Source organism: Schistocerca nitens, chromosome 1 (genome assembly GCF_023898315.1).
Source record: "Schistocerca nitens isolate TAMUIC-IGC-003100 chromosome 1, iqSchNite1.1, whole genome shotgun sequence".
NCBI classification, from domain to species: Eukaryota; Metazoa; Arthropoda; class Insecta; order Orthoptera; family Acrididae; genus Schistocerca; species Schistocerca nitens.
Genome location: NC_064614.1, coordinates 569667012 through 569691434, shown reverse-complemented (window position 1 = coordinate 569691434; position 24423 = coordinate 569667012). Strand labels below are relative to the sequence as shown.

Here is a 24423-nt window from a genome sequence, read left to right as displayed (position 1 = left end):
AATAACTTTTTTACCTGGTAATTAATAAGCCCCCACTGTTCTAGGAAAGCATGCACTCGCATTATTGCACACACATCGCCTGCTAGATTTCTCCTACAAGCAGTGCTGGTAATATACTCTGTTGGATTTAATCGGTATGTATCAATCATGAAGTTTCTGTATGCTAGGTAGATTTCTGGAGTCTTAGATTTATTCTTTCCATTGAAAAATTCAGGTAATGCACGCTTTTCAACTGTGTGAATAGAATTATAATCAAACCATGCTGAGTAACTTGGAATGATTATATGGTGTGTCTGCTCAGTGACATTGTCTTCTTGGCCATCATCTTTTGATGCAAAATCCTGGAAAAGACAGCAAACTTTATATTAAATTGTATTTTAAAAATAATTTTCATACAAAAAGTAAATAAAAAGAAAGATCTCTACTAAAAAAACCTTCAACATAAAATGTAAAGAATAATTTATGAACTACAAGACTTTCTGAATGTTTTTTTTTTCTTTTTAATTCTGTAATGTATCTTTCAAAGCTGCAACAGTCTTTTTAAAACTACTGACTTACACACACATTCCACTACCCATTTCCTACAGCTGTAAGCAAGAAAATGCAAGCTAAATGAAATTAGAAAGGGCGCATCAAAAAGGACTTCACAACTTTTAAATTATAATGTAAATTTATTCAGATAGCTTACAGAATCAGCAGATGTTTCATTTTGTAGCAAAGAACCTCAAGTTTCACATAAAAGGAAAAGAGTCATTTTGGTTCAGTGTGACTTGCCATTTGTGATGTAGCAAACATCCCACCAGTAATTAATTTCTTCCCACACTCGCTGCAGCAAATTGGGCACAACTTGTACAACGGCAGCGTAGATTCAATTTTTGAGGATGGCTAAATTGTTTGGTTGGAGAGGAACATACACACAGTCTTTAACGAAACCCCAGAGAAAGAAATCCAGTGGTGTTAAGTCTGGCCAGCAAAGTGAGCATGCGACTGCCCTTTACGGCCAGTCCACCAACCTGGGAAGAAATTATCAAGAAAACCTCCAAACTTCCATGATGTGACTCTGTATGCTTTCAAGTGTAAATATCTATGCAGTAATCACCAAACCGTCTTTCGAGGAATGCCAGTCTTGCGAAACGCATGTTGCATTGATTTTTGTGGACTGCAGCCAAATCCCTCCCTAATTTGTTCGACATAATCATCAACACATGGGTGACCTTGTGACTTATGTCACAGAGAACAACCCATCTCCACAAAGTTCTTGTGCCAGGAGTAAATTGTAGGCCTGCCTGGAGGCTCTTTAGAGAATACAATGCAAAATTTATGCCAAACATTTGCTGCATTGTTGCAGAGCTAGTTTCATGAAATCATAACACAGCAAGCATGCTCTACACCAGTGAAAGCAGCCATTTTAAATATGCAGTAAGCTGGTGTTCCTGGTGGCTGAATGGGGTACTGATGCACTTCATGAATTGAACTTGAGGTCATTTGCTACAAAAGACACATCTACCAATGCTGTAAGTTATCTCAATAAATTTCTGTGTCATCCCCAAGTTGTGAAGTCCTTTTTGGCTCTCCCTGTATTTCATAGAGACTCACAATAAAATAAAATAGAAAATTATGTATTGAACTGAATTTCTCAGTCTTTTCATGGCATAAAAAAATCATAAAACTACTACAGAAAAACTAATTGGATAAAACTGTGATGAAATCAGGAAAAAGACTCACTGTACTGATATTGTACAACCAATTAATTACATAACATCAAGAATAAAAGAATAACTTTAATAACTGGTTCTCAATGGATTACAAAAGATCATCAAAATACTTTCTAAAGCTCATGCCCAACTACTAAAACGATTGGACATACTGAAATGAGAGAAAATATATTCAATACACTACAACTATTTACGATGAAGACTGACAGCCACAAATGACAGTTTTTAAATCAAGTTACAACTACACACCTGACAAACCTCTGTAGCTGGCAACTGCTATTGGACAAGGAAATACAAAAGATTAATAATTTAATGCAGCAAAACACTTTTAAAACTAAGTAGCAATATTCATTTGTAGCGTTTCACTGCACTACACATACCTGTGTATTGCTCTCAGAGTTTTTGCCAGTCTGACTATCTTCACCTTTATTATCTGTCTCTTCGTCCAAATCTGTGACTGTACCACCTTTAATAGGCTGTAGATCATTATCTTTCTTTGAAGAGGAGCCTACTGATGGAAATTTTTTTACAAATGTTAGTTGTGTTACATTAAGTAATTTATCTTTGTAATAAGAAGATAATGTAATTAGAATAACTATAATGTTAGTACGAGGGTGTAAGCACACATAAGCATGCATGCACTCACCCACGCACGCACGCACAAATCACAGTTTCCATGATTTTCCATGCACTTAAATTTATCTGAGCTTTTTTGCCTTTTGAATTTATGATGACTTTGAATGGATTTCTAATTAGAGACCCCACTAACAAAAAAGAATCAATGTTTGATTCACATTACGCAAAGAGACAGAATTACTGACAAGTTTCACATTTACGGTTGTCGAATTTTCAGTCATTTAAACTTAAAGAGAAAGGAACAGTGTATCTGGAGGTTTGGTTATTTGCACAAGGTGGCACATGATACTGTGCAAGAATAAGATTATACGTGCTGAAAGTCATATTTTCTAGCCAACTGGCCTTTATTTTAATGTACAACTAATAAAAGACTACAAAGAACAAGCTATCACTTTTACAAAGAGGAAAACTGCAACTGTGCTGATAAAAACATTACAGAAAAGGTCATCAATTTCCACACCAACAAGAAAGCAACAGATATGACAAATGTGAGAAAACAAGACAAGAAGAAAAAAGTGACAAAGTTCACTCAGAACCATTTCATCATTTTTTGGCTAACTTCATCTTCTCTTTTCAAGGCTGATTTCTGAATACATTTCCTTCCTTTGTCTTACCTTTGACCTCTATAAAGGAACTATTGTTTCCAAAAGATAAAAATTTAGAATGGGTTCTCCAGATACAATATTGCAGTGCCTGTGTTATTCCGAATAATGATGCAATGTTCCTTTGAACATGCATGCAACTGCAGCTGTTATGAAATACACGAAACGTATTCGTAGTTGCAAATATGGGTAACCATCAGCTGTTTAATGGAATGATGACACTGAAAATTTGTGCCTGATCTGGACTTGAACCCGGATTTCCTGCGTACCACAACCAGTCATCTTACCATTTGGCTACCCAGTCATTTAAACTTCCCGGCCAGACCCAAATGTCCAGATGTCATCAAACATGTGTAACAACTTATACTCGTAAATCCATTATGCATTTTCCCAAATGGAGAGACATTTTACTTCAAGGTTGCTTGCCTGGTGTCAACGGATAAATATGACAACAGTGGGCAATCGACCTTCAAGTAAAATGTCTCCACATGTGGGAATATACATAATGGATGTATATGTACAGGTAGTAGACACATCGTCGATGACAAGTGGAAGTTTGGGTCTGGCTGTGAGTCGTGTTTGGGTAGCCAAATGGTAAGGTGATTGCTCATGATAAATGGGAAATCCAGGTTCAAGTCCCAGTCTAGCACAAATTTTCAGTGTTATCATTCCATCATATAGCTGATGGTTATCCATATTTGCAACTGCAAAAACATTTCATGGATTCTCCGAGTGTTGCTGTTTCACTGACTAGTCAAGAACATTTCTTCTTAATTTTATCTCTCAGTTCACATTCTTATCTTAATACCCTATGAAACAAGCACATGTGACCTTCACATTATTGCAATACCAGTACAAATATGAAACTTACTTAGTGACATTCAAATATTTTATTTGCAATTAAATTGTATGAATGTGCCAGAAATGCTTAAAAACCTCCATTTTTCAACAAGCTTTTATTTTATGGCTTACATCCCAAAACAGTCTTACAAAAAAAGGGGGAGGGGTGGTACAGTTTGCATAAACTCAAAAAGTACAGGGCTATTACAAATGATTGAAGCTATTTCATAAATTCACTGTTGCTCCATTCATTGACATATGGTCACGGCACACTACAGAGACGTAGAAAAACTCATAAAGTTTTGTTCGGCAGAAGCCGCACTTCAGGTTTCTGCCGCCAGAGCACTCGAGAGCGCTGTGAGACAAAATGGCAACAGGAGCCAAGAAAGCGTATGTCATGCTTGAAATGCACTCACATCAGTCAGTCATAACAGTGCAACGACACTTCAGGACGAAGTTCAACAAAGATCCACCAACTGCTAACTCCATTCGGTGATGGTATGCGCAGTTTAAAGCTTCTGGATGCCTCTGTAAGGGGAAATCAATGGGTCGGCCTGCAGTGAGCGAAGAAACGGTTGAACGCGTGCGGGCAAGTTTCACGCGTAGCCCGCGGAAGTCGACGAATAAAGCAAGCAGGGAGCTAAACGTACCACAGCCGACGGTTTGGAAAATCTTACGGAAAAGGCTAAAGCAGAAGCCTTACCGTTTACAATTGCTACAAGCCCTGACACCCGATGACAAAGTCAAACGCTTTGAATTTTCGGCGCGGTTGCAACAGCTCATGGAAGAGGATGCGTTCAGTGCGAAACTTGTTTTCAGTGATGAAGCAACATTTTTCCTTAATGGTGAAGTGAACAGACACTATGTGCGAATATGGGCGGTAGAGAATCCTCACGCATTCGAGCTCGCATCAACGATGCTTTTGAACTCATTGATGGGGACATGCTGCGCTGAGTGTGGGAGGAACTTGATTATCGGCTTGATGTCTGCCGAATCACTAAAGGGGCACATATCGAACATTTGTGAATGCCTAAAAAAACTTTTTGAGTTTTTGTATGTGTGCGCAAAGCATTGTGAAAATATCTCAAATAACAAAGTTATTGTAGAGCTGTGAAATCGCTTCAATCATTTGTAATAACCCTGTATAGGAAGTATATCAACAACAAATAAAGTCTAATATACTGCAAATGAAGCTGAAAGCTGCCTAATGGAGAAATATACCTTGTTTTGGAACAGCAACTTCTTGAATGCTGGGCTCTGCAGGTGGTTCCTCCATCTCTTTGGTCAGGTCATCTGCCTCTTCTTCACTTTTGTGCTTCTTACTAATGCCAACAGCTGGACTACGGCCACTGCAAAACAAACATCTCACTCAGTTACAATACAACAACTGGCAATTCTTCATGATCTTCCCAATGTCATCTGTGACAAAGAGTGTCAAATGGAAGCAATCTGGTTTGATGGTACTTCAGTTGCTTGCATATCAACACTGCTGCTTATTTATTGGACCAGTTTCTTATTTGGCCACATAAGGCTGAGTGGATCCTGTTCCAATTCTTACCAACCCAGAAAAATCTGTGTCAGTCTCCAAGAATCAAGTCTAAGCCCACCACAACACCCTGCACCACTAGCCACTAGAGGTCATAGAGAAGTCAATGGTCAAGTGAGAACTGCAACACCAAATGCTGATTATCATCAAAACCTGGTAAATATCTAGGGATAAAGAGATGCAGAAATGGTAAAAAGTGCATTCAGTATGTAAATAATTTAAATTCAGTAGAAACAGGGCTCTGACAGATGATCATATGAATACATCAACAATAAGGAAAAAATTATGTGAATGTTGAGACAAATCAAACTGTCCACTAGCTCCTTGCTAATAATAAGCCCCACAGACAAGCTTTTTATCCTTTACTTTTACTTCTCAAATGCAATTTAGCTTCGAGCAAATTTAAGATGGTAAAAACATTGGTCTAGATGAGAAAGGTTAACATACCATGAACATCAGTCCTTTCATAAAACCAGAGGCCAAAAGAAATAATGGGCAGCAGTGGACAGAAATGTATGATCCTGAAAATGTGGAGGAATGTTCAAGTCACAGGTACTCCAAAGCAAACTACAGTTCAAAAAATCTCTGAATCTACGGTCCCATATCCCTCATATGTCTTGTTCACAAAATGCTGGAGAGATAAGCATTATCAAACACTGATTGTGGTGTAATGGTCACCTCTATATTTCCCAATTTGTAAGTAACTGCTTGAAATGGCACAGAACATCAACGATGGATTTAAAAGCATTGACGACGTTATCATTATAGAACTTTTTGCACTCCGTAAGTCAATCAACAACTTTTGCTTAATAAAATCTGCAGTATTACCAAAGACCATCACCAATTGCATAATCAAAATCTCCTACAAAATCTAAGGTTATCTGTGGAATTTAAAAGGCAGAGATTTGCACAGATTACTGCTCAGACTTGAGTCTCTCAAGCAGGTGAAAGAGAAGCTATGTGAAGAACTGAACGAAAACACTTCCTACAACAGGGAAAATTGTCTTAAATAAAACTCACAATTGTTTGTTCTCCCCGACTTAATAAATAGCAAGCACCCAGAATCACACCATAAATAGTGGATTTCTTCTTGATCACTCCTTAATACCAAAATATTTACCAATAACTTTAGATCATGCTTCCACCATCAAAAACTACTGTTGAAAGATGAAATAAAAAGTGGTAGTAAATAACAATGTTGTGCAGAAGTTATGATGAGGGGTGGATAAAAATCCACAATGAAAATACTGTTGCCTGCATTATGTTATTCTGCATTCCATATGCTTGACTACTAAGTCATAACACTAGTCATGAAAAATATCTGATACTTAATAAGGCATCATTTTGAGTTGCTCTAATCCTACACCCCCACAGAAGCTTTATTGTTTCATCACTACAGCTGTAGCTAAGATCACATGAGACACTCATATTGTGCAGATGAAGACAAAACATCATGAAACCGCTATATGTATTATCAGGCAGAATGTCAAATCAATGAAATATCAAAAAAGATTTCTTTCAAAACAGCTGCAATTCTTACAAAAACACCTCAGCAAGAAAAAATCCTTGCGTTGACAACAAAATGCCAGAAACTCACAGACTAGAATAAAAGTAGGGTTGTGGGGAGGGGAAGAAGGTAAGGTGTGTGTGTGTGTGTGTGTGTGTGTGAGAGAGAGAGAGAGAGAGAGAGAGAGAGAGAGAGAGAGAGAGAGAGAGAGACTCAGCTTACATCTCTCAACTATTAGCTCTGTTACTCTATTGGTGTATTCCACTAGCACGCTCTATCAGAAAAACAACTAGAACGATCGAAACAACAAAATAAATGATAAATAACACAAAAAAACTTATTTATTCTGGGGCAAAATATGCATATTTTACATGCATAATGTACTACATTAACAATGACAACTTTTTGGCAACAGCCACGACACTAAAACAATTTTAAGCTTCTTAAATATTTCAAATATAAGTACTTCTGCACCATCCGCAACCTTACCTCTTTCTTTTCACTTGTTTTGGTGGAGGCGATGGTGATCTCTTACGCTTTGGTTTTTTCTTTGTTCTATCAGGATCTGACTGGCTCATCAAGTCTTCCACAGATAAGCGTAACTGTAAAAAAGGAGGGGGGGTTGTTCATTACAACTTGCACCAGGCTTATGGTATAACACCTTCAACAATTCAAACATATACAGATTAAATTCTGATGACATTTCGAAAATCATAACATTCACATTAAATCTCCACACATCCACTGTTTGACAGGTCATGGGGTGACAGCTGTTACAATATCTTTTACACCACCTTTAGCTGCATATGTACATCTTATTTTATTTGCCACTGACTTCGATGTTAGAGCACACCATCTTCAGCATAGCGAACATTGATTTTTAATGCCTGCTTTGAGATGTACAAAGATGATTACCCAGTATCCACATGATCACCTGGTGTCATGGAAGGGTTGGTGTACCGTTTCAACAAAATCAATCACAAATAAAATAATACCTACAAATACAGCTGAAAGAGTCATCCCTACTGCATAAAAATATCCACATTATTATTTAATTCTTGATAAAATAATTTAATTGGGTAGATTAAAAAATCTACTCACCTAGCGGTGGCAGAACACACACATAAAAGAAGGTTATAATCAGGCAAGTTTTCGGAGCCAGTAGCTCCTTCTTCAGGCAGAAGAGTTGAAGGAGAAGGAAGAGGAGTGAAGGAAAAGGACCGGAGAGGTTTAGGAAAAGGGGTAGTCACCCTGAACCACAGCTCAGGGGAGACTTACCAAATGGGATGAGAAGGAAAGACAGTCTTTCCTTCTTATCTTGTCTGGTAAGTCTCCCGTGACTCATGGTTCTGGGTGACTTTCCCGAAATCTACCCCTTTTTCTAGAACTCTCCAGTCCTTTTCCTTCACCCCTCTTCCTTCCCCTTCAACCCTTCTGACTGAAGGAGGAGCCACTGGCTCCAAAAGCTTGCCTAATTACAACCTCCATTTATGTGTGCATTCTGTTGCTGCTTGGTGGGTAGATTTTTTATCTATCCAATCATATTATTTTGTCAAAAATTGTTTGTTTTTGTTGTTTTATTATTTAATTCATAATTCGAAGTTCACTAAGCAAAGAAAGAGTCATTCAGACAAAACAAAGATTTTCATTTATGCCATGTGGTGTGCAATGGGGTACACGTATATGACTCACAGAAATTTTCTTTCAAGTTGTTATTAAAAAACGGGCTCTTTGGTTTTAATGCCCAGCACAGGCCAAGTAACCATTAAGCCAAGAATCAATGAAATCAGAATGGCACGATCTCTGGTATTTCCATTTTCTTTGACTTTAAAGGAGGCTTTCTGTGAAATTGGTCATAATGAAAGAAGAATGAAGCAAGAGCTGCATTTATCACTTGGAATTTTTTCAGTGAACGTGTGGCACTCGATTTTTAATCCAACAAGATCACCAACAACATTTTATTCAATGAATTTGTCACAAAATCGGAAAAAAATGCTTGTAATAAGGCATTTTCTTGAAGAGCACAATATCCAAATATCATATTCGGGGCTATGAGAAATATTCAACTGCAATAAAAGGTTTACAACACTGTACATTCTGATTCTCAGGGGAAAAGATATACACTTGTCTTTCCATCAACAGGTTTTATTTTCCTGTGGACGTCACAAGTGAGTCAACGTATGTTATGTAAATCCCACTATGTGGCTTTTTCCAACAGTATTAACTCAATGTGGTATAATTTCTACTGATTCAGCTGAAAGGTGCCAGAGAGGTCAAAATATTATAATCACTCAGATTGTAGCAGCTTCAATTACTGTAATTTCAAGCAAATGAAAATGGATGCAAACTACAGCAGTGACTGCTGAGAAACACGGATCAATGAGTTTGTGGTTCACACAGACAATAAAACACTAATTTCAAGTTAACGGTGACTTTTGAAGGAGATGTCACACACAACTGTGTAGCAGTACGAAAATTTTGTCACAAAAGAAAATGTTTGTACGTGGCATCACATGAAGAATAAATTAAAGAATGCCAGTTCTACATACGAAACTTTCAGGGACTGGTGCGGGGATGGTTTCATGAATTGGAGCAGTAGATTCCCCACTACATGCAAGAGAAAAGTAATGAAGAATTACCAATTACTCAAGAAATTATTGAACTGGCTGGTGCATGAGAACGATAAAGAGAGGGGAGCTTACATTAGGACGCACCGCAACACTGGCTCAGCAACCTCCCATAGCATTTGACAAAAAAAAAAAAAAAAAAAAAAAAAAAAACTATTTATGTATCAACATCATACAGTCAACCTAAGAAAACAGCATGATTATTTGCTAGGGCAACATTGATCAGACACCCATTTCTTTTGATATGCATTCCGCATTGCTGGCAATGGGTTCTACACAACGCTGGTGGCTACTTTGAAGGACAGTAACAGGTGCAAACATTTAACTCTTTGGTATCAGTTGTGAATAAATAGTTGCCACTATTTAAGATCCAACCCTCGTATCTGGCCTCTACCACTAATAACAATTAGGTCCTATACCAGTGAAGCAGGCATTACATGGTGACTGTTGTGTTGTGCTCTAATTATTTCATTCATTGTTGCAAACTGAATACGAATGACGTCTGTCACGCAGGGAAGGCTACACACCAGAGGCTTGAAAATCATTTATTTATTCCTGATGTACAGGCTGCCATGCAAAGCTGGTCATTGAAACAGACTGATACTGTTCCCACACAACTAGCCCATTGCACAGGGCAACCGATACACCAGGGGTTGGAAAAAACACAATTTTGCTCAACAAGTATCTCCTCTTCTACTGAACTTTGAGGTTATAAACCACACACCGCTGATACTTGTGAGGCCTGCTGTTTCTGTGCCAAATTTGGTTGAAATCGATCCACAGGTTTGGGCAGAGATCCCAGACATACACACATACACTCTTCAGTTTTACTGTCATATGTGCTTGGCACAAAGTACATGTGTGATGGGTGGACTGTGAGGTACAATCATTTCATAAACAGTAACATGCACCACATTGTTTCATGCATTAATGCTCATATTAGGAAAAAGAGTGTAATGACTGGTAATGTGTAATCAGTATGACAGACTTAGAAATAATAGTAATAGTAACGAATTTCAAAAAATAATTTGATTTTGTGACCAAACACAGTTAAACCCTTTTGTTTTTATACCTCAGCGAATTTCATGTTACCCCTAGGTACAATTACCCCCAGGTTACGAACCAATGTTGTAAGAGACCTGGCAATAAAAAGAAGGAATGACATTAATGCTGGGGGTACTAGTAGATGGAAGGAAGCTCCTCCCATATGTATTTCCTTGCAGAGAAACCATACCAAGAGAAAAACTGCCTTCAGGGCTTACCTTTAGATGCCAAGAAAAGCCATGGATGACAAATAACCCATTGCTAAATTAGTTGAAAGTTGTTTTGAACAGAACACCAGGCACAAGGAAAATATTGATGCAGGATTCTTTCAGGGGATAACTCACGCAGGAAGATCAAAGAACAACATAGACTTTGTAATATGTCCTGGTGACATTACCTCACAACCTGAAGTAATTAAACAAAAAAGGAAGTGAAGAAAAAATTATCACTGGCAGTTAATCACATAGGAAGTGCTGTGCATCCAAGTTATGGCCATTTCTTGCTCGATTTACCACTGAGCCTTTTTGTGCATTATGTAGTCAGCATTCTTTGTTTAGAAAAACAAGTTCCATGATTTTTTATATAATGTAATCATTTGGGGTATGAATTAGTTTTATGCTCTTTAAATTTGTCACTTTAATTAATATAAAAAAGTCCAGTGTTTGATTGAAAATTCCCGTCGGTCTTAAAAATGGCCATATATTCGATGCCACAGAAAACCTATCTCAATATGGTGACACTGGATTTAACTGTCAGCAACGAACATGAGTTGTGGGGATTCACAAGCCTGCTAACACTCTTCCTCACACCATGGCATCAAAAACCCAGAATACTGTCTAACTATGATGTGTCATTGCGGTTTATGGTGCCAGTGAACTTGAATTGAAAGTGATTTGCGTTATCGGTAACAGTACAATATTTTTTTAGTAGCTAGTTTCAGAATGGAAAAAATAAAAGGTATTCAAATGATTTGTGCTATAGAATGAAAGTATTAACACATGCAGAAAAACATGGAAACAGAGCAGCTAAGTGGCATTTTGGCCCCTCATCAACAGAAAGAACCATCCTCAATTGGCAAGCTAGTAAAAAAATGACATCAAAATGGCATTGGAAGTAATACAAAAATGATTCAAATACAGTACAACGCTGCTTTTATGTTTCCAGAATTAATGTTTTCCCACCGTTTATGACATTTTTTTATCATTCCCATCAAATTTCCTATGTCTACAATGCTAATTTGCATCCGATTTTGTGTCAACATATTAATAATTTTCTCATTATTTACGCATTATGAAAAAATGTTTGTGAAGAAAAACATGACCCTGGCATGATGTTGGCCATCCAGTAGTGTTTACAAATATAACGTGGTTGAGTTTTTTGATACCAGGGCAGTCTACTCAGCTAATTTGAACTGGTAAACATGTAAAAGTTGGAACAATTTGTGCTGTATTTCCCACTGCTGCCAAGCTCTACTTGGCGTGGTGGCTGATGGGAGTAACTAGGTTTGTTCGAATAAAGATGTCACAACCATTTCCAAACTGTCTCTACTGCATAGATGCAGTTCCGTGACTGATCATACAATGTAAGCTTCCACGGCCGGTATTGTCTTCACATAAAACTTCCGGGCTGATAGGCCGTGCTCGAAGTATAAAACTATCTCCTGACGTTTCGTCTCCGACTGCGGGAGACATCCTCGGAGGTAAAGCGGCACCATCACAAATATTAACTCAAGTTTTAACAATAATAAATTTGATTGTTAAAGCTGTGTTAAGGCCAGGCTTTGGTATTGAAGAGTTGCTATGTGTGTGTGAGTTGTGCATTTATAAGTGTGTGTGTGTGGGGGGGGGGGGGGGGGGGGGGGGTGAACGCACGCACGTGTGATTCTACATCGGAAGGACTCTGTCCAATAGCTTATAATATCTAAGAATCTTCTTTCAATGTACCTGTCTGCTGCTCAACACCGCCTCTATGTGGTGAATAGCAAGCCATCCTCTTTCATTCTATTGTTATTTAGTCTTTAGTTTTTATGTTAGTATGGCACAGCTACCCCACATGAATAACAGTTACTTATCCTACTGTCTTACTTATTAATTTTTTGCCAAGTATTTGGTTTCAACAACCACACTGTACCTTGTGTACTTTCTTCCGGCCATTTTCATCAACTTCATAATCTTCTTCAGTCATCCACTCATTGTACTGTTCAAGATCAGACACCCACGTTGCCACCACCTTTAAAAATATACAATGACAATAACAAAAAGTAACACAAAACACATAAACAAATAAAAATAGCATCAATCAAGTGAAGTGAATCTCATTCAACTAAATTTTTATATCACTGCAGTGGAGAAAGGTATTTCATATGACAAGCAACACAACTCTCACTACTAAAAGCTACAAACATCTTTATACCAGATAGTAAGATAGGCACACAACTGCAATTACTTTTACACTTCTGAGACAGAAAGGAAAATGATGAGAAGCAGTTATAGAATGTGAAGTGATGTTGTAGGGAAATGAGCAAAAAGGACTGCCACTGAGAAGAAAGATGATGTGAAGAAAGGAGCTTATGCAGGATTAACTTGCCTATTCATAGGAAATACATTCTCACCGTGAGAAAAGAAGTTACCATTTCTGTTCCGAAAAGGCATTTTAGAGACTGTAAATGCTGTAAAAGTCATACCAGTGGGTCACATGATGCTGATGTAAGTCACAGCAGTGAAGTTATCTGCCAATTAACTGTATGGAATTAGCACGGTGTGGTTGTTGACATGGAGACATCATAGAATGGCACAAAGGAGCTACCGTGTTTGGATGTGGCAGTAACTACACCATGAATGAAAACACTCAACTTTTTCATCATCAACACAGACCATCCGATCTGTCTACAAGGAATGGTGTACCATTCACATCCATGTAATATAAGTAAGAAAAATGGCAATGAAAAGATCCTAACCAATAGGGGTTGGAGACAAGGAATGACAACTGGTTTTAAAACCAACTGGAACTGCTGCTCTCAGTGAATGCAGGTCCATCCCAACCAGTTTCAAACTGAACATTATGCATTGGACATCTGGAGTTATACTTGTCAAAAGACCACCACTAACTGTGGCACACAAAGCTGCATTTCAATGGACCAAATGTCCGCCCCGGTAGCTGAGTGGTCAGCGTGACAGACTGTCAATCCTAAGGGCCCGGGTTCGATTCCCGGCTGGGTCGGAAATTTTCTCCGCTCAGGGACTGGGTGTTGTGTTGTCCTAATCATCATCATTTCATCCCCATCGACACGCAGGTCGCCGAAGTGGCGTCAAATCGAAAGACCTGCACCAGGCGAACGGTCTACCCGACGGGAGGCCCTAGCCACACGACATTTCCATTTTCCAATGGACCAAATAACACAAATTGGACACTAGCTAAATGGAGGCATATAATGAGGTCTGGCTGGTCAGGGTTTTGCCCCTTTTCACATTATAAAAGATGTCAAGTTCAATGACAACCCAGTAGTTTACATTCGAGGTGATTTTGCAAAGTTTTAGAGGAGTTTTATGTAGCATGAGTTGGGCCTCCTCATTCAGGCTACCATGAACATAAACCAGGATACTAATTTCAATCCTCTCAGTGACCAATTTGTGCCCTATCTTCTACATTTTCCTGATGAGTAGGCTGTAGACACTATCATCTTTCAAGATGAAATCAACCGTGTTCACAGGCCACCACAAATACATTCCATGTTTGACAAACACCTATACAACCTCATGCACATCAACTGTACTACTAGATCACACAATCTTAATCCCTTAGAACATCTCTGGGACTATTTGGAAAAACTAATGAAACTCAGCAATCAATATTAGAGCAATTAGGTAGGTGTATGGGACCCAGTCGTCAAAGAGTGGCTTCAGCTAATTATAACAAACCATGAAGAAATTTGTAGGCTCTCTTCTTAATCGAATTAAGGTCGTTATCGAGGCTAGATATGGTTTTATATGGTAATACCATGATGTCATATGGGATGACTAATTTTGTATCTTGTGTGCTATTAGCATTACCAGCTACAACAAAACTAATTTAATATGTTGATATGGTTCACTAGTCACAAAAGATATTTACACTATCTGTCACTTTTTTTATCTTTGCTTCCACTGTTTGTTTGTGGTATGAAAGGTTAACACAAGCTTACCCTCCATGGTCCAGCATGAGGTGCTGGTGAATCCGGTGGATCAACAGGCAATTCCAAATTAGTCCATGTATCATGGCTATCAGGAAAGTAGTACCAATGAAGTAATACTGATCGGTCACGTTTCATAACAGGGCGTGCATACTCTTCTTCCAATGGATCGCATGGGGGATAGATTACGTGTGTTGCTTCTTCTTCATTATCTGACACATTACGTAAGACATTTGAAAGACACTGCAGTTTTGTTTCAAGGCACACTATAACTAAACAAATTTTGAAAAAAGAACATTCATTCCATACAATCATGTACTTCAAAGAAATATGTTTCTCCGCTAAAAATATTATATTTGGTTAGGCTAGTAACACAATATACAAGATACACTTCAGGATTTTAGAGCAGCATGGTAACAAAATGGGTGAAGTCATTTAGGAAACCAGCATCAGAATGTGGAGGAGAAGGGGGAGGGAGAGAGGGAGAGGAAGAGAGAGAGAGAGAGAGAGAGAGAGAGAGAGAGAGAGAGAGAGAGAGAGAGAGAGAGGGTAGAGGGAGGAGGGGTGCAACATGTTACACATGAGTGGGAGTTCTGTACTGGAAACAGTAGAAAATTGTCTGCAGTATTAACATCGCATAGAAGTGCAATAATTTCTTAGTACAACTTTTAATTAGGAACAACAAAATTTCACATAGATGATAATGTTAAAACTAATGTGAAATCAATAGTTTTTAGTGGTACTGTGTAAGATAAGCTGGTTTTTTTTTTCTTTTTATTGTTTTCTAATATTGCTAACTGATATTTACTGAATGTTGAAAGTGGTTTTCGACTTTTTTCTCAAGGCGACTGGGGGTTGCATGTAATCTTAAAATAACAGTTCATTTCCTGCATAAACAATTATGGCTCTAGATACAATATTAAACAAAAATACCCTGCTTTCAATGACCAGTTTTAAGTCACTAATGTCACATTTTGTGCCATGTTTTGTGAAGCGTATCAACAAAAATGATGCAAACCATCAATCAGAATGTATATTTGCATATTATGCAACTATAAATACAAAAATCACCAAATATGTAAAACACGTAAATCATAACATGGCACCTGTTTGGCTTTCTTCTATCAGCCTACTGATGTTGTGATGAAAGCAGTTTGTCTTCACTGCAAAATATAGACACTGCTTTCACAATATAATGATATGGTGATGACATGATATCTCGGAAGAGAATTCTGAAGTTTTGAAAAATTGTCAAGTGTATGACTATAGAGTTACCTTTCTATAACTGATTATATTTAATAGGATTAACATTAATAATGTAAATTAATGTCATGTTGATAGCAATACAAATAAATTAATTGATGTATTCAAAATCAAAATACACCTATCAAAGTAAAACAATAAAATAATGACAAAAAATAAATAACATATACTACTTCAAAAGTAAGCTGTGAGAAGATACCACCGAAAATTCACAATAATACCACAAGTGGAGGAAAGTAACATTTAAACTGGCAAAAAAGAGCACTGAAATTGGCCAAAAAAATATCACAATTGGCACAAAAAGTGGTCCACAGAACATAATACTTTTTTCTTGTCCCAATTTACAACAGGAATTTAATTGCTTGAATCCACATAAAATCAGTACTAATTACTTATTCACTCTTCCCTACATTATCCAGCAGACAAATCCTTGACGTTTCAGGATGTGCCCTATCATGTGATCCCTTCTCTTACTCAAATTGTGCCCTGAAAAATTCTTTTCTCTCCAGTTCTATTCAGGAACTCTTCATTAGTTATTTAATCTTCAGCTTTCCTCTGTAGCACCACAGTCCAAAAGTTTCTATTATATTCTTATCTGAACTATGTATCATCCTCTTTTAATTTTCGTGTCTCATTTCTTAATTTAAATTCCTCAGCATGGCACTGCTCTTGTTTTACTTTTGTTGATGTCTAATAACCTCTTTTCGAAACATTATACATTCCATCCAACTGAACTTCCACGTCTTTTGCCGTATCTAACAGAATTATAATGCTACAGGAAACCTCTAAGATTTTATTTCTTCCCCCCTTTACTTTTATCCTCCACCAAAGATTCCTCATTGGTTACTTTTACTGTCTGCTGAACATACAGACTGACTAATATTGGGGAACAATTATAGATCTGTCTCACTCCCTTCTCAGCTATTGCTTCTCTTTCATACAATTCAATGTCATTACAATCTGGTTTCTGTACAAGCAACGCTTAACCTCCCTGCCTAGACTTTATGTCTGGCACCTTCAGAATTCTGAAGCATGTATTCCGGCCAATGAAGCCAAAAACTTCATCTAAATCTAGAAATCCTATAAACATGGGTTTTCTTTTCTTCTAGTGTGTTCATAAATTGCTCCACAACTCACGCAGCTTCCCCAAAGTCAATTTCTATCAATTTTTCCATTCTTCTGGAAATAATTCATATCAGTATTCTGCAGCCATGGCTTATTAAGTGGATGGTTTGGTAATATCCGCAACTGTTTTTACCAGTATTCTTTGTCATTGAGATTATTAAATACTTCTTGAAGTCCATGGGCATTTCACCTCTCTCATATTTCTTGCATACAATATGAAACAGTTTTCTCATGGTTGACTCTCCCAATAATCTACGTATTTCATCTGTTCCAGATGTCTGGTTTCAACTTACATCTTTTAGTGTCCTGTCACCAGTGTTGTTTTTCCCAGTGAGAACCTCCTTCTGAATAGTTCCCCCCAAGATATCCAAATAATGGACTCCTTTACCTGTGGAATACATTACTCGAGAGGATGCCATCACCATTGAACTAAACAGTAAAGCTGCATATCTGCAAGAAATATTACGAGTGTAATTGTTCCTCACTTTCTGCCATTCACAGTTCCAGTATAACTAGGCCAAGTTGGTTAATATTACAAGACAAAATCTGTCAGTCATTCAGCTATTTTGCTCCTACAGCTACTGAAAAGATTGCTCAACCCACACCAGGAGCCACATGTTAGTCTGGCCTCTCAACAGTTGCCCCTCCAATGTAGTTGCACATTTGGTACAGCAATCTGCGTAACCCATATCATTAAAGCCTACAAACCACTCCACATAGCGAGGTTCATTGTTTGTGTGGTATTTGGGAGGGGATTCATAATTTGTGTATCAATGTCATATGTCAAGCCTTGTTTCACATATGGTGGCAATGCGATGTTCACCATACCTGTGATGTTAGAGAGACATTATATTTTACAACGTTCTGAAATCGATAAAAATTTTCTAAATCTGAACAGATGCATGTTGAGTGAACTGTGGAATATTTATATAAATACAACTTCTACTGGCCAATTTTGACTCTAATGCTAATGAATTTTTTATATTTCACCCACAGTGCTCTTTTTTAACAACCTTTACACTGAAAAACCTGATATAAATGAATGTGGGTTTTACAGGCTCTATTTTTGTAAACAACTATCAGAAATTACAATACAATATCAAACACAGCTTCCTGTTGTCTATTTATCTTGCACTGCGAAGATTACAAGTTTGCAATTAGAGGCTGCAAACATATTATCCTTACAGCAGACTATGTTCTCTTTTTATACAGAAGATTGAGCGACAAAAATCTTTATGACTCCTGACCTGTGATTGATCCCTGGTGTCTTTTTATAATATCTTTAATTTTTCCCTGGAGAGCTTTATCAACATCTGATCTGACGTAAACAATTGGCATTGTCAAGCATTTGTTCTGTATCAGCACTTTCTCCACATTCATGAACATTTCGACATTCCTGTCCATACGAGATGGAGACTGAAATAGAAAATAAATTAATATTAAGAACATTACATAAATATTTGATTGTTTCTCTTGACTGAACAACACACACACACACACACACACACACACACACACACACACACACACACCAATTCTGTTTTCCTCTAATTGTTATGTAGTATCAAAATATTTTGTTTCATGGCTTCTAAATGGGAGGTGTCATCCTCATACTTATTATCTGCCTTTGAATGGTGAGCAATATTGGCACCCCATCTCTCGCATATGGGTACACTAAAAGAGGATAATGAAAGACTCTGTAGTTGGGAAAATCAGTCCATTTAATACAACAGGTAGATCCCCAAGGCTATTTTAATAGCCGAGGCTGATGCGCTTATTCTCTGCTCAATCAAATATTTTCTTCTAAACACATGACCACAATATTTAGACAACTTCTAAGCAATGTAGAATCATGTACGCATTTCTGTTCTTCCTTTCAATCACACAAATATGATGATCAAAAGAGTTTTTGGGTGCTTGATACTTAGGTCTTTAGTGCTCACACTAAAACAGTGAGAGATAAATGTAATTACTGTAACACGGTCAAACTTTAGAAGTTTCTGCTACAACATATACAAAAAATTCCACAAAAATTTGCACTTATGTGTACTGTAGGGGATTCTGATTATGTCAATTCTTCAAACTTTTTATAAATTATTGGGGAAGTAAGTAGAATACTTCAAGGATACATGTGGCTGATTGATCACTCAGCTAAAAGAGAATATGGGAAGTTTAGGCTTGAGTCTGAACAAATCACAAAATTTTAAAATCTGTACTGTTCCTCAAGTGGTAATGTGGACAGTCTTTTCAACAAATTAACTGAAGACCTGCAAAGAGCCCAAAACTTGTATGTGGAGACATGAATATTAACACAGGTGTTGAGGGTGAAATTAGTAATAATGCTCTAAACATTCTAAATGTTTTTGGCTTGGCACATATGGTAAACATTGCTACTAAGGTATCATTAAGTTCAGAATCAGACTTAGACCACTTACTTAGAAATATTGACAGGAAAAATTGTAAAGTATAAATAAGAGACTTTGGTTTTTCTGGTCATTACTGACACATAATAAAGCTAAAAACATGCTTAGTGAAAAGCCATAAAACTACAAGCCTGCAAAAGGACCTTATCAGAATATAAGATATGTACTTTTTTCTTGGTCATTGCAAAATAAAATTTGGGATGAAAGGGGTACGAAAAAACAATGTAAATACTAAGTTCTCTAAAATCTGCAAACTGTTTGCATTAATTTTTGAGAAGACACTCCCAAAAGCAGTCACTTCAACATCAGCAGCCAAGGAAAATAGATGGAGAACTGTGGGTATAAGAAAATTCTCTCAAACACTTAAGTTTCTCAGTTCTTTACAAAAGCACTACACTAATACATACCTCCTCAACTACTGTCACAGGCATAAAAAAAATATTCTGGGAGGGTACTGCTTGCGAAACAAACATTCAATGACAAAATAATGTATAATAGAGTAAACAAAAGTAAATTAGAATTGTATGTCATAAAACAGGAAACTGGCAAAGGTACACAAAGTATAATAACCAACAAAACACAGATGGTGGTAAATAACAGAAAATCTGTAAATTACTATTTCTCTGGTATTGCAGAGAAGTTGCAAAATGGTTCAAATGGCCCTAAGCACTACGGGACTTAACATCTGAGGTCATCAGTCCCCTAAATAACCTAAAGACATCACACATATCCATGCCCGAGGCAGGTTTCGAACCTGCGACCGTAGCAGCACCGCGCTTCTGGACTGAAGCACCTAGAACCGCTTGGCCACAGTGGCCGGAGAGAAGTTGCAAGAAAATATTCAAGGAACTCCTGTAGCACCCACATTGACTTACACAGCAGGAATCGTAACACTGTTTCCCACAAAGAAAAGTGAAATCATAAAGACAATACAGAAATTCAAAAATAAGAAGTCAGCAGGCATAGACAAGGTTCCAGTCTCTGTTCCAAAGGCATGCATAGTCAGCACACAATCCCCATTAACAAATGTAGGCCTAATACATGAGTCTTTTAGTTCAGTATCTGAAGCATGCACGAGTGGAGAGAACTGAAAACTACAGGTTTTTCACTAATGTCCGCATCCTCAAAAATAAGTGAATAAATCGTGAAAGACAAAATAATGAATAAATACAACCTTTTAATGAAATACAGTTCAGTTTCCAAAGTGGTAGGCATGGCCATTACAGAGTTCACAAAAGTGGTACTTGAAGCTCTTGACAAGGATGACTGTGTTACAGGCATACTTTTAGACTTGTCCAAAGCTTTTGAGATAGTCGACCATAAAATATGGCTAAACAAGCTAAAAACACTAAGTGTAAGTAAAGTAGCAAACTGATAGTTGCAGTCTCATCATAAAAATGGGGTGCAAGTATTATAGATATATCACACATCCACTGCTGAATTTTTTTTTTAATAAAACAAGTGTCAGAGAAGAAACATATAAACATGGATGTTCCTCTGGGTAATGTTCTGCATCCAATTCTGTTTTTAATATATATCAATGACTTTACAGACTTTATAAGATGATTGAAGATGTTTACCATTGGCCAATACGTAGTGAAAACCAAAAGTTTTTAAGGGATGAATATTGATTGTCAGTTAACATGGAACATGGAATGAACACACAAAGATACCAGCAAAAAGAATGTCATCATCATGTTCTGCACTTAGGATACTATCATCACTTTATAGCAGCCACTACCTTGTGGAGACATACTATTCCTATGTACGCTCAATTATTAGCTATGGGATTCTTTTCTAAGGATTGAAGGCAAAGAACGCGTGGACAGTTTTTGTACCGCAAAAAAAAAAAAAAGGCCAGAATATAACAACAACAACTACTACTACTACTACCAGTGAAAACATTACTTAGCTTTTAGTAATATTTCTACACACATCCATGGAACAAGACCCACTTTAGACATCCATTTACCAAGAAAAAACAAACAAAAAATTCAAAACAGCATTTTCTATCGGAGAATAAAATTGTGTAATAAAGTGCCCAAGGAGATGAAAAATGTTGCTAAAAACATTTTTCGTAAGTAATGCAAATTACACAAATAAAAATTAATTACAGGAATCACAGTAGTTGTTAATAATGAAAGGGACAACAATACCACTCTGTCACATTACAATACAGGATCACAATGTAATGCTTTTACAAGAAAATCATTTGCCAAGATCTGTAGTGCATGATACTAATGTCTCACCGTTCTACTGAGTTCAACACCTCACCCATTATTGGGGGATGACAGCTAAGTTTTTCAGGTGGAGAGACAGAAGGACATAAAAATGTCCTTGGGACACAGTTGCACATTTATGGCCTCACAGTCAAGTTTTCTGAACAGAGTGGAGTTAGTGCAAGTGTCACAGTAGCTCAAGGTCAAATTTCGGGGTGAATGTGATAAGCTTAAGGGTGAAATCATCATGTTAAAAACACAGTTGAAAAAACAGAAAAAAATGAAATGAGTCTGATATAGCACAGTATTCAGTAAAATGACATACCGTGAACATAGCAAGAAAGCCATCTGAAGAAGAATGCTTTCTCCTGTAAAAATGTTTTACTCTCATCATCAATCATTGGCACAATACTGAGGAGGTATTTTCCAAAACTATATACATGACTCACGCCATTTTGTGAATGGAAATTATGAGTCATGTGGAAAAATGAGTAGGATAAATTGGTGGCATTTAAAATATGATGTTGTTAGAAAAGGATATTAAAGATATGTGGACAGATAAAAATACAAAATTATTTAGTACTAGAAGTTACAGGCAAATAAAGGTTTACAGTAAATAAATATCAAAAGAAAGTTCATACTTAATAATGGTAGGTATCAGACAGTGACTAGTCCTTAGCCACTGCTCCCTACTTACTTGAATTGTAAGAGATTTACTCATTTTACATGAGAATGCTGGCTTTCACCCAATCGTGCTGACAAGTCTTTCTCACAAAGTCAGCTGAGTAATATCTTCATTTTGGGGTAATGTTTCTACAAGTTTCTTACTTGACATCTTCTGGTGAAGTGTTTGACTTATAACAGATGCTGCTATTTATCTTTTTCAGATCACACCACTCGCATTCCAGAACCGCACCAGGTGGGCAAATCACATGCACTCAGAAGGAAAATCCTAGGTTATGCAGGTAGAGATGGTGGGGGAGTAGCCACACGCCAAACCCAACGGCCACCTATCCATTGCTGGCATTAGAATCAGGGAATACTTCTGGGAAATTTTTGATAACACATCATCCCAAATGGAGACAAGATGGAAGCCACCGTCTCTGTCCACAAGATGTTCATGTACTCTATTGCTTCCCAGAAACCCCTGCTGCAAAATAGCACTTTTGTGTTTTCGAAATTGAGTGCACCTTGCAGGTGCTATGCTTGGCTATAGCTAATTTGCCTTTGTAACTGAGTTGGGTGGTCACATTCATAAATGATACCATACACGCCAAGTGTTCTTAGTCGTAAGGGATCTTTTACAGAGCCAAGCAAGGGCATAAATGTGCATTTTGTAATTACCCAAAATATTTTCACTCCTTACACCATTCTAACATTGTTCCTCAATTTACAGTGTGCTGTCTATTTAGAGATAGAGGACGACAAAAAACTGATTTGGGAGTGCAAGAGAAACAAGAGGACACCTTTCATTTGCACTCCTCCTCGTGCTGAAAGTGATCAGTATCCCAACACCAATGATGTCAACAAAAACTGAGCATAACCTGGTATTTTTAAGGGTCAGGATTTGAAATTTACATCACTATTACTCAAAAGAGCCACAACTGCAGTCATCTGGAGCATGTCAAAACACATGGAATCTAGCTACCAACTATAGACACAAAATCTTTGTACATTGTTTATAAATTTCACACTTTGTATCATACCTTAAGCCCTTAACAGTGTTACACACACATAAACAATTCACTTATTCTCACAATATTGATTCACATCTTGCACACTAATATTCCTAGAATAATTTTCATGTTCTTCTTTAAGTTGAGCCAAATGGTTATTGGTGTTTTAACTCATAACTTGATACAATTACAATAGCAAGACTCTTCCATCCAAAATTAATACATTTGCGCTACAAGTTCTAGAACATATGAACCAAGAAAAAATACCTGAAAATCAAATCGTCTCCAACCTTGGTCACTTTTGAATTTGTAAACTGTGGCCAAGATGTGAGATAGTGCTCCTCCAGGCTTGAAATCCAAGAAACATCGCATCTGTGAAATGAAATTGGTTATTTAATAAAATGAACTCTGAAAATGACAAGTCATACACGTACAAAATATATATTTTTTAGTTTACTTACTGGAAGTCTAGTAAGTGGAGGTTTGCTGACATTTTTGCCAAGATTGTCCTCCTGGAATTGGATAAGCTGAATAACAAGGGCTGCTAGGCCTTTATTTGTTGGTGGATCTGTCTGAATATACTGAAAAAAAAAAAAAAAAAAAAAAAATTACAAATAGAAAGTCATATAGGCCAACATGCAACAAATACAGAAAAAATTCCTAACTAGAATATTACGCATTAACTTTCAAGCAGCTGCAAGATAAGATTAAAAATATATGCCTTTAAACAATTCCTCTAAGCTATCAGAAATTTGACAGAGGATATAATAAACAAAATTAGTAAGCTATAATCACAGTTGTTATGGCAGATAATAAATGGTAACAATAAAAGTAAACAAGCCTTAATACATCCAAGTTACCATCACGTATACTGCCCTAACAACTGCCAGGATATCATTTGTCGCAGTAGGCAAGAAACTCAAATCCACCAAGATAGAAACTGAAGCTGTATGTGAGACTGTTTGGGCAAGACTCAGTATCAGGGTTGGGCATAAAATAATTGGATCCGTCTATTACCCACCAGACTCATCT

General features: G+C 37.2%; 1 protein-coding gene across 2 annotated transcripts in view; it reads right to left on the bottom strand.

Moving 5' to 3' along the window:
• The window catches only part of LOC126254880 (SWI/SNF complex subunit SMARCC2), a 90709-nt gene that overhangs the window by 40503 nt on the left and 25783 nt on the right, over nucleotides 1-24423 (bottom strand). Inside the window, exons 2-10 of one of the 2 annotated variants that reach the window (XM_049955346.1) lie at nucleotides 23853-23972; nucleotides 23659-23763; nucleotides 18321-18489; nucleotides 14698-14897; nucleotides 12648-12746; nucleotides 7336-7448; nucleotides 5015-5142; nucleotides 2096-2226; nucleotides 15-341 (exon numbers count right to left, since the gene is read on the bottom strand). In XM_049955346.1, the coding sequence (XP_049811303.1) occupies nucleotides 15-341; nucleotides 2096-2226; nucleotides 5015-5142; nucleotides 7336-7448; nucleotides 12648-12746; nucleotides 14698-14897; nucleotides 18321-18489; nucleotides 23659-23763; nucleotides 23853-23972 (1392 nt within the window). The remainder of the gene's footprint in view (nucleotides 1-14; nucleotides 342-2095; nucleotides 2227-5014; nucleotides 5143-7335; nucleotides 7449-12647; nucleotides 12747-14697; nucleotides 14898-18320; nucleotides 18490-23658; nucleotides 23764-23852; nucleotides 23973-24423) is intronic. The other variant, XM_049955347.1, reaches the window with a different exon arrangement.